Raw genomic sequence first — 12,249 nt, forward strand, 5'->3', positions numbered from 1 at the left:
TTTAAGTGGTATTCTATTAGTCTACCTAGTAAATTGTTCATTAAGTTTAAGTATGCTATATAACAAAATGATTCTACTACACACTAAATTAAAATGGGTAAGATGCGAAAAGGACAGCTGGTAATGAAGATCAAACAAAATAAAAGAAATTAAAATGATTACCCATCTGCTAAACTGCCAACGAACACAATTTGAAGACTACCTTACCAAAAAAATAATATATTTTAGCTAACTTCTCTGATCATATGTCATATATCACTCCATGTAAAATAACAACAGAACCCTCCCTCTCCCACATTTCCCCTCTGTTGATGGTTGGTTTATGTATCAATTTGGCTAGGCTATCATATGCAGTCACTTAATCAAGCACTAATTTGGGTGCTGCTGTGAAGGTATTTTATTGTTATGGTTAGTATCTATAATCAGTTGATTTTCAGGGCAGACCTCATCTATTGAGTTGAAAGGCCTTAAGGGCAAAAGCTGAAGTTTCTCAGAGGAAAAAAATTCTGCCTCAATACTGCAAAATGAGTATCTACCTGAGCCTGCTGTCCTGTACTGCAAACCAACACCCACTGTCAGGTAAGCCAGGTCCTTGGGAGCAAGGAGAGATAAGAAAGCCTTCCTCAGCCATCAGTGTAAAGAAATAGAGGAAAACAACAGAATAGGAAAGGCTAGAGATGTCTTCAAGAAAATTAGAGATACCAAGGGAACATTTCATACAAAGATGGGCTCAATAAAGGACAGAAATGGTAGGGACCTAACAGAAGCAGAAGATATTAAGAAGAGGTGGCAAGAATACACAGAAGAACTGTACAAGAAAGATCTTCATGACCCAGATAATCACAATGGTGTGATCACTGACCTAGAGCCGGACATCCTGGAAGGTGAAGTCAAGTGGGCCTTAGGAAGCATCACTACAAATAAAGCTAGTGGAGGTGATGGAATTCTAGTTGAGCTATTTCTATCCTGAAAGATGACGCTGTGAAAGTGCTGCACTCAATATGCCAGCAAATATGGAAAGTCAGCAGTGGCCAAAGGACTGGAAAAGGTCAGTTTTCATTCCAATCCCAAAGAAAGGCAATGCCAAAGAATGCTCAAACTACCGCACAACTGCACTCATCTCACACGCTAGTAAAGTAATGCTTAAATTGTCCAAGCCAGGCTCCAGCAATACGTGAACCGTGAACTTCCAGATGTTCCAGCTGGTTTTAGAAAAGGCAGAGGAACCAGAGATCAAATTGCCAACATCCGCTGGATCATCGAAAAAGCAAGAGAGTTCCAGAAAAACATCTATTTCAGCTTTACTGACTATGCCAAAGCCTTCGACTGTGTGGATCACAATAAACTGAGGAAAATTCTGAAAGAGATGGGCATACCAGACCACCTGACCTGCCTCTTGAGAAACCTGTATGCAGGTCAGGAAGCAACAGTTAGAACTAGACATGGAACAACAGACTGGTTCCAAATAGGAAAAGGAGTACGTCAAGGCTGTATATTGTCACCCTGCTTATTTAACTTCTATGCAGAGTACATCATGAGAAATGCTGGGCTGGAAGAAGCACAAGCTGGAATCAAGATTGCCGGGAGAAATATTAATAACCTTAGATATGCAGATGACACCACCCTTAGGGCATAAAGTGAAGAAGAACTAAAGAGCCTCTTGATGAAAGTGAAACTGGAGAGTGAAAAAGTTGGCTTAGTGCTCAACATTCAGAAAACTAAGATCATGGCATCCAGTCCCAATCACTTCATGGCAAATAGATAGGGAAACAGTGGAAACAGTGTCAGACTTCATTTTTCTGGGCTCCAAAATCACTGCAGATGGTGACTGCAGCCATGAAATTAAAAGACACTTACTCCTTGGAAGGAAAGTTATGACTAACCTAGACAACATATTAAAAAGCAGAGACATTACTTTGCCAACAAAGGTCCATCTAGTCAAGGCTATGGTTCTTCCAGTAGTCATGTATGGATGTGAGAGTTGGAATATAAACAAAACTGAGCGCCACTAAGAATTGATGCTTTTGAACTGAGGTGTTGAAGACTCTTGAGAGTCCCTGGGACTGCAAGGAGATCCAAACAGTCCATCCTAAAGGAGACCAGTCCTGGATGTTCATTGGAAGGACTGATGTTTAAGCTGAAGCTCCAATACTTTGGCCACCTGATGGGAAGAGCTGACTCATTGGAAAAGACCCTCATGCTGGCAAAGACTGAGGGCGGGACAAGAAGGGAACGACAGAGGAGATGGTTGGTTTGCATGATCAACTCGATGGACATGGGTTTGGGTGGACTCTGGGAGTTGGTGATGGACAGGGAGGCCTGGCGTGCTGTGGTTCATGGGGTTGCAAAGAGTCGGACATGACTGAGCTGAGCTGAACAGGTTTTTTCCTCCGAGAACCCTAAGTGACACATGTTTAGTACCCAAATTTGGGTAATGCAGTAAATCAAATACTCCTGTGGATATGGCTCTGGATGTGGGTAGTAGAGAAAGGTTGGAAGAATTTTGAATGATAGAAAAAGTCCAAAATACCTTGAAATATGGTTGGTTAGAAATACAGATATTAAAAGTGATTTTGATGAGAATTAAGATTTTTTTTTTTTAGCCTTCAGGAAGAGCATAATCCTCTAACAAACTCATTTCTAACTTCAAGTGCTATCAGAATAAATTTCTGGTTCTTTATGCCACAAATTTGTGGTAATTTGTTACAGAAGCTTTAGGGAGCTAGCTAGTATATGCCATCTTGCTTTCCTCATCATAGCAGTTACCACCCCCTGAATACTAAATATGTATTTCATTTCCTCTCGTCCCCAAACCCTACAATGATGTAAAGACAAAGACTTTGTTTTGGCCTCCACTGGACAAACAAATGTACTGCATAAGTATTTCTTGAATGAAATAATGAACTGTGTCTACAGAGTATTTTAAAACACTTTTAAGCAGTAATAGACTAGTTTTTACCAATGCTATTTTTTCACAGAACTAGAGCTAAAAAACTTTAAAATTTATATGGAAACACAAAAGATCCCAAATAGCCAAAGTAATTTTGAGAAATAAAAATGAGGCTGGAGGAGTCAGACTCCCTGACTTCAGACTATACTACAAAGCTTCAGTAATCAAAATACCATGATAGCATGATACTGGAACAAGAACAGAAATACAGATCAAGGGTCTAGGTCAGAAAGCCCAGCAATAAAGACACACCTAACAGTTAATCTAAGACAAGGGAGGCAAGAAAATACAATGAGAAAGTGGTGCTGGGAAAACTGGACAGCTACATGTGAAAAGAGTGAAATTAGAGCCTTCTCTAATATCATATACAAAATTAAACTCAAAATGGATCAATAATAGACTAATTTTACCATGTTAAAGATACAGACCTTCCAGTTATGCTCTGGGAATGTTAAATATAAAAGAGCTTTAAGTTGATAAGTAGTATGAATACAGAAACAATCTCTTCAATTTAATTTATGAATGAATGAGGGTCATTCATTATTGATCATAAGTGACCCTATAGACTATAGCCTGTCAGGCTTCTCTGTCCATGGGATTCTCCAGGCAAGGATACTGAAGTGGGTAGACATTCCGTTCCCCAGAGGATCTTCCCAACCCAGGATCCCCTGCATTGCAGATGGATTCTTTATCATCTGAGCCACCAGCGAAGCCTAGCATAAACAAAGAACCTTTAAGCTGGTGCTTCTCAAATGTTATGTGTGATGTTGATGCTGCTGATTTGCAGACTGGACTTTGAGAATCACTGGCCTAACTCAAGGAGCAAAAATGACTAAGAACTAATATAACGAAGGATCAGACTGTACACAGAGCATTATTCATTGTTTCACACACATATTAAAATTATCTTCAAATTCTGAATTTCTATTTAACCCAAAACAAAAAATGATTATAATATGTTCTCCTTCATATGAAGAGACTGTTGACTAGTATTAAACAGGGAGTGAAATTGAGCTTTCTTAGATTTCTTTCTTTAGGGGAGCTGGGGGAGGAAGGGAATGTATCGAAGATCCTGAACTGTGCTGACTTACTCTCAAGACTGTTACCTGCTATCACTGTGACCAAGACTGGGGCAATGCTAATTGACTATACATGAATACTACCCCATAAATGACTTTCCACCCCAGAACCAACTGCACATTTACATTACTAAAGAAAAGGAACAGAAACATATTACAATCATAAAGTATCACTTCTATTGGAAAATTCGATTTTCAACAAAAATATAACAAAATACCAATAAAACTGTTGATTCTTTAAAGCAAAATAATCCTCATAGACACTGTCCATAAATGCCTGGTCACAGAGGTGATAGTATATATTCCTAAATTATAATGCTTTGTTGCCTCATTCTAAATTTGTTAATTCCCACACCACAAAACAAGTGAAACTAAAATTTTATATCAGCAGTTAAAAAACTGAACAATGAATTTATACCACACAACACACAAAATAATAAAACACACTCAGGAATTTCCAGTAGAATTGTTCTAAGCACATTTTTGTCTTCATTTTTCAGAGACTCTCTTAAATATATAAAAAGCATACTTGGAACCATATGTTAGCAATGATAGTAATTTAACAATTCAAATCCAAAATAAGACAAAGTTTATTTGAAGTTCCTGACAGACCTATGTTTAAGTCAGCAAGTGAAAACAGTAACTCAAAACATCCTGTGAAACTTTACGTCACCCGAGAAGACTAAACAGAGCAAGGAAAGTGGACTTCCTGGAAGGATCATGATAACAGACAACCTACCTGATGCTGAAATGACAACCTGGGGAAACCTAGGCTGGCAGTGATGCGTATGGTCTGGAAGTAAATGTTTATAGTGCATTGACCCAAGAACGTGACTGAACTGGACACAGATTGCCTGAAGCACCAAATAACTGGCGTAATATTTACCTTTGCCATTTCCCATCATTTACAGAGCTGAGACCTCTATGTTTTCCTTTCACAGATAATAACCCATTTTATGTATAAACCTCTGACACTGGGCAAGATTGGAACAATCTATTAAGAATCTTAAACGCGTTTGCCTTTACCTAGCAAGCACAAGTCCAGAGTCCTTATTTGCTAACCTTAACCCCATGCACTTTTTCCTCAGATTTCACATTTAGAATAAAGTGATGATCTGAACATAATTTAAGATTCCTATCAAATATGGTCGTAAAGCAAGTTAAAAAAATTTTTTTTTTTAAATCAGAATTTAAGGTGTACTAGGATTTAAAAAAAAATGCAATAAATATTACAAGTCAAGCACTGAACTTCCTTATACTTAAAATCATTTCATAATTTTAAAATAAATCCAGCAGTAGTAATCAAGTAAGGCAAATCAGATGATTTAAAATAATGCTATTTTAATATTCCTGAGTTTGGTTATGTGATATTCTACAGAATAGTAAGCAAACTAAAAGAAGGCAAATGATTTCAGTACATAAAAGATAATACCAGCAGAGAGAGGAGAAAAAAATTACAAGTAAATACAAAACTACCATATTATAGTACCAAAAGTTACATGCTCAGATAAACTCATTATGATCTGTATCTCTGTTTAAGAAAGCAAGGCAGTGTTTGTTTCTGAGAGGGAAGCTGCCACAGAAAACTGAAATTAAATTTTAATTTCTTGGAAAACTCAATTACATGAATCCCTGAATGTGGGATAATGTAGTGATGAATGCTAGTAACAGACGTATTATATTTAAAATACTTATGGAGAGACTCACGGGTACAGGTGCATATCTAGCTGTGCTCCCCACAGTGTGCAATACTGAGCTTCTTTGAGGTGAGCTGACAAATATTTGTTTTTAATCTCTGACTAGAAACCTCTTTTTAAGATAGTTTCAGAAATTCTGATTTGTTATCATACTGTTTCAGAGCACTGGAATTAACTCGAGCAAAATTCAGCAGCTTTTCTCACATTTAGTTTTTCTTTTTTCAATAAGTAACAATTTTCAATGTTTAACTGAATTTCCCTGAACTTGGTTCATTATAAAATGAGCAAACAAGACAAAATGAACTTCAGGATCCCTTTCATTCTATAGGCTACCAGTCAATGCTTCTCTGTTCAGACCTCAATAAGTTATAGTACACTGTAAAGTTAAATGAACATTTTTAATCATGAAATAGTAGAAATGTAAGTGTGCGTAAAAATCTTGGTGAAAAAATTTTAAAAGGTAGCTTTTAAAAACATTTCCATAAATCAGCATATATTCTATCAGTAAAACCTAGAAATAGATGGCAACACTTTTCCAAAATATACATTATTAGAGCAATAGTTTCTATTTAAAAATAAAAACCAAAATCTATTTTTATTTAAGCCACTGTGAAAAATACAGGCAAAAGAAATCTGCATGGTTACTTTTACTTAAATAAAAATATCCCCCTTTGGACCTGAAAAACATTTTTTGTAATTTCCAACTCTAAAAAATTTTAAACTTTTTTATACCTTTTTCCCTTAAACATTTTATTTTGTATTATATATCTGAATTCATATATTATCTGCCTTGAAGCTACTCACTTAAAATGAAGATCTTTGAAAGTAAAATGGGTCTCAACAATTCCTGTGGTTTTCACTCGAGTTCTGAGAACATCTTGTTGAGTTGGAATATAATTTGGTTGTGCAATTCTGTCCAAATCATTCAAATAGCTGAAAAATAAACAATATGCTAATAGTTAACATTATCAATAAAGATCATCTAAATCAAAGAGCAAAACATTTTGATGCATGAAGTACTACAGATTACTGCAAGTTTTTACATTTCTGTGTAATGATGTAATTTGACCAATTTAAATCTGAATCTTACACAACTCTCTGAAATGAAAATGTTTATACTTCTCCAGCCACAAAATTCCATAAGCACCCAAACTCACTGCAAGCCATGAATTTGTCTCTAAAAACTCTTTATTACATTTTTTTTTGATGTACCACTGTGTTTATTTTCTAGACATTTCTTTTTTGTTGAGGAGTTATTGTAGAAAGCCTTCCTTTTTGAGAAAGTAGTGAGGAAACCCCTGGCCAAAGGCTGAATTCAGTATTGTTCCTTTTCAACTCGCCTTAAGTTATACACAGAAAAACACTACGCATGCTCCTGTACTCTACATTTTACTGGCTCTATGAATCAACATTCATATTTTGTTTCTGGTTTCAGCCACTCATTCAACTCTCTCTGCCAATAATGCAGAATATGTTGTGTTATAAAAATGTAGTGGTATCATACTATGCAATTCTTTTGTGTCCAATTATGCAGTAGAATCAATAATGTTACATACAGTACAGGTATAGAGAGATTAAGGTGAACCTGAGTGGTTAAGAAGAGGGCTTATTGGAGAGTGAAGTGAGGAGTGTAACAGAAATCTGAAAGGTGCATGGATGAAAGGGAATGTTATTCACATCATAAAAAGCATAGTAAGGAGGTAGGAACAGCCACATCTTGTATCTTAGAACATAAGTCCACTAGTAGGCTATGCATGGAATTAATTCTAAGGTCACCTGAATTTGGGGAGCATGACTGCAGTGTTTTCTAATACTAGAGTGGAACAGTTCAAGATAATTTAGCAAATACATCAGGGTTCATTACAGAAGCACCAACTTTTGCAACTTTAATTGATGTGTCCTCTCAAAGTGTCCTTTAGCCATTTAGAATGGGGTCTTACCCACAAAGGGAGCTCAATAAGTATATGATTTGTGGAGACAGAATTGGAAAGCCATCTGCTGAATTAGTAATCAAAATGTTATAGACAAGTATATGTATGTGATGTTGATACTAGAATACACAGAGATGATAGTTTATCTGTATTTTAAAATAATGTATTACTGCATTGTTGATAATCTCCTACTATTTTATGTTTTTAGTTCCACATATATTTTTTTTTTTTCTCAGAACTTTTTTTTTTTTTTAATTTTATTTTATTTTTAAACTTTACATAACTGTATTAGATTTGCCAAATATCAAAATGAATCCACCACAGGTACATATATTAAAGCTCAATTTACTACAATAAAATCTGACTTAAAACAGGCTATGACAAGAGTTTACTAACTGTCCCTTTGAAATAATGAGCTGTTCTTATTTAAGATATGTTCTGATTACTCATATTAACATTTATAGCATAAAACTGCTATAGTTCTATTAGCCTGTAAAAATAATGTACATTTATATTTCGACAAGACAAAAAAGAAAAACGGGCACTGTGAAAAACTCCGGTTGTTTTAAAAGATCACAAATTTTTCATAGATTGATGATTCGATGGTCTTACTGGGCAGCTTGGCAGCACCCTCTATCTCCAGTCAAGAATTCAGAAATCAAGATGCCTTATAACTACCAAGGAGAATAATGAGTTTCATGACTTCCTTCATTCTTGAAGAGTGGCTCCATTTTTGCCATCTTAAGATCAGAACTATTAGTAATGAAATAACAGAGAGCCAAAGTGACTCCAAGTACTGTGCACAGGACAAGGGATCTGCACAAATATACTTGGTGGGAAGTGGGACGTCCATCCAGGAAGATAGGGGGAAATGAACTTTAATCTACTGTCCCTGAGAAGCACCCCTTAATTATTCAAATAACTCCTCTTGCTGGGCTCAGCTCAGAGCAAGTTACTCACCATAAGTAATTTCTGCTTTGATCTTTCTGCAGGTTCTGGTGGTGCCAAAGCAAGTATTGTGGACCAAGAGTTGTATTTTGCAATAAGAAAATTTTTTTTCTAATTTTTTCCTCTAGCTTCTGGAGTTTGGTTTATTAATATAACGGCATATTGTGTGATGACCATGTATCAGGTAATGGAGATAGAATACTGGGCTAAAAAAGACCTTACTGAGTTTACAGTTTAGTGGCAGAGATTTAAAAAAGAAAATCAAATAGTCCTCAATGTTAAGTATAAATAATATTACCTCAAAATACATGTAAATCTATAAGTGCTAGGGGAGAAAAAAAAACAAACCCTCAGATCATGAGTACACAACACGGAGACAAAGGCCTACCCACTGAGTCAAAGAATATTTCCTTGTAAAAAGTAAGGACACCAGATGGAAAGATGAAGCTACCCATGTAATAATACATATGGCTTATACACTTGTAAAACACTAAAAATACATGTTAAAAAATATAGCGTTATAAAAATTATGACAGGTTATACAATATCTTGTATTACTTCTTCATTCACACTAAATCATTAACGTAATGCCGAGTACGCTGACGTGCAACACATGAAAATTCTATAATTAGGTTCTCAGCAGCCACACCCATTTGTTTTTCACTGTGGCAAAGTATACGTGTTTACCTAGACCTTCTAATACTTGGCAGCTTCTATTTAATCCTCACTTGTATCCCTGAGAGCCAAGAGCTCTGTCAAGAAAACTAACTTTGGAAAATAAAATAAGCGTAAGGCACTTGTTTCTACTCAGAGTATCATTTTTGACATTGCTGAGTATGTGTGCCAAATAATGGAAATAAATTCTTGATATTTTTTTCCCTATGCAGATTACCAAGCAGAAAACTCCCTGACTAGGTTTTATCAAAACTTACTTTATAGACTTTCTGAGGCCACCACCTAGAAAACTGGGGCAAATTATTCTTCTAAAAACTGCAGTTCGATATCTATTAATATAAACAATGTCTAACGCAACACAGCATATATACTTGACAATTGTCAAGTTTACAGATCCTTTATTTTCATCAGTAAGAATATCTTGATGTTATCATCGTACACCCCTTCAAACAGGGTGCCTGTGACTCAAGGTGCCTGTCACTGGACAAGTGACTTCTCAGGCACGTTAGTAAATGAGGAGCACTCACATTAGTTACCCTCCCCTTTGGCTGGTCCAAACTAGAGGTCCACCCAAATTAACAGTAAGCTTTGGGAAATCCCAAATACTTTCTTGGAAGTATACTGGAAACAGTTCCATGCTGCAAGATTAGAGTTGCATAAGCATGAGTCCCCTGAGACTATTTTTGAACACAAAAGGAATATGAGCCTTGCTACCTGCAAACACACACACACACACACACACACAGAAAAAGTGTTCAAATATTGTCATCCTGAATACCTTGAGTTGTACAAGAATGTGTCAGCCAATTCTGCATTAAAACTGACTTGGAGGTATATTTGACTTGCAAGTAACTATTCATGATCATGAAGTTATGATTACTTACTATGCTGCAGAATCATTAAGCTGGTACTCTCGGGATCTGTTGAAGCAGGCTTGTACACCACTGTCTTTCCACAGTCTCTTTATAACTCCAGCAAGTTCTGCAGTCATAAAACCTTCCTCTGCAGCGCCAGCAAGCACAAAGAGTTGGCGGGCATCATCCTGAACATTCAAAGGCCATTTTTATTTAAAAAGTAAAAAGACACTACAGATAAAATACATTGTTGATTACAAAAGGTACAATCGTGAGTTTCCTTTATGCTGTCTACTGGTGTCATAACTTGGATTTCCCTAAAATACCACTTTAAAAATTGGCTTAATCAAGAAAGCAGAATCTTAAGTCGTGTGTCCATGTTTGGTGATATTAGTAACAGCTATCAAGCAAGGCACCAGAAAGCTGAAACAGTGACGAGACAGCTCATGAGGGAATATATTAACCAACTACCCACTGACAGTCAGCTGTGCATGGAAGATGATCACTTGTGACCAAACAGAAGATTGTGTTCTTTGCCTCCCATCACCAAAATGTTTTCTAATCTAAAAAAACACATTGACACCATTAGAAGTTATTTTCAGAATTGAATTGTCAGCTCTGTGATATACTTTGTAGAGGCATAATAAACTCAGATAAGGAAGAAGTCAATGTGGAATAAAGCAAGGATAGTTCCACAGAATAGTCTGAGGTTTCAGAATACCTTCAAGTGTGTATCCATTAACATCCGTGGGTCCAGAAGTGGGGACAGGTATTTGCTAATCCAAGCATAGGAAACAAACACAGCTCTGAAGTAGAAATAACTCAGGATGCATATAGAAGATAGCATGCAAAAGTTTTTAAAAGGAGGAATACTGCACATAAAATTAAATTCTGCTTAAGTGTTGAGCCTACAATGCATGTGTGCTAAGGCACTTCAGTCATGTCCAACTCTGCGACACCATGGACTGTAGCCCACAAGGCTCCCCTGTCCATGAGATTCTCCAGGCAAGAATACTGGAGTGGGTGGCCATGCCCTCCTCCAAGGGATCTTCCCAACCCAGGGATCAAACCCCCATCTCTTATCTGTTCTACATTGACAGGCGGGTTCTCTACCACTAGTGCCACCTGGGAAGCCCAGCGTCTACAATAGTTACAGTTATTCTGATCTATAGGTAATAAAACCCACTAGGTCAGTATTGTCCAAGAGATTTAAACCACTGATGGAATTCTAAATTTTCTAACAGCACATTTTAAAAAGTGTAACAAAAAAAAAAAGTAAAATTCATTTCCACAATATTTTACATCACCTGTATATAAAATATATTTCAACATTTAACCAATATAAACTTAGATATTAAAAAAAAATAAACTTAGATATTTACTCCTTGAAACTTGGTATTTCTTTTATACAGACAGCACATCCCAATTCTGATCAGGCACATTTCACATACTCAACAGCCACATACAGGTAGTAGCAACAGTGCTCTACAACACAAGTCTAGTCTTCGGGTAATAACATGGTTAATACAAAATAAGGGAGATGTGAGGATACCATCGTAACAAAGGTTCTTGGGCTGGGATTTGCAGCTTATGTTAACTGGGTGGACCGCTCCTAACTTTTCTCTAGGGGCATCTTTCCAGCTGGCGCAGTAGCTCTTTACGAAGTGAAGGCACATCTCAGGATACGGTGCAGAGGGAAGCACTGGTGACATGGGCCAGCAGTGGGTACCAGCTGACAATATAAGTTCATTCTACTGCCAATTTGTGAGACATTTTCTTTTCAGATGGAGCCCATCATGAGAAATAATTAAGTCACTCAGCATGGGAACATATTATTCAAGCATATGTTTCCCTTTTTAGTAAATCACAAGAGAAATGCATGCAAGCAAGTAGCATGTGTACAAGATCCTTAATAAACGCCAACAAAACATGATTTCAAGTCGTTCTTAGCACCATTTGCCTTATTCCAGTAAACAGTTACTCAGTTTTCCAAATAATGACTTACATATAAGAAATTCTAAACTTGGTCATTTTTATTTTTAACTAAGTATCATCAAATATCCTTTTATTTTTAACTAAGTATCAAACATACTTTTCTCTATGCATTTTAGACAA

General features: G+C 36.4%; 1 protein-coding gene across 4 annotated transcripts in view; it reads right to left on the reverse strand.

The window, feature by feature from the left end:
• The window catches only part of GNAI1 (G protein subunit alpha i1), a 106,761-nt gene that overhangs the window by 13,593 nt on the left and 80,919 nt on the right, over nt 1–12,249 (reverse strand). For all 4 annotated transcript variants that reach the window (XM_055590141.1, XM_055590143.1, XM_055590142.1 and 1 more), the window contains 2 exons: nt 10,165–10,322; nt 6,531–6,659 (listed from right to left, as the gene is read on the reverse strand). In XM_055590141.1, coding sequence (XP_055446116.1) covers nt 6,531–6,659; nt 10,165–10,322 — 287 coding nt within the window. The remainder of the gene's footprint in view (nt 1–6,530; nt 6,660–10,164; nt 10,323–12,249) is intronic.

Source organism: Bubalus kerabau, chromosome 8 (genome assembly GCF_029407905.1).
Source record: "Bubalus kerabau isolate K-KA32 ecotype Philippines breed swamp buffalo chromosome 8, PCC_UOA_SB_1v2, whole genome shotgun sequence".
Taxonomy (NCBI): domain Eukaryota; kingdom Metazoa; phylum Chordata; class Mammalia; order Artiodactyla; family Bovidae; genus Bubalus; species Bubalus kerabau.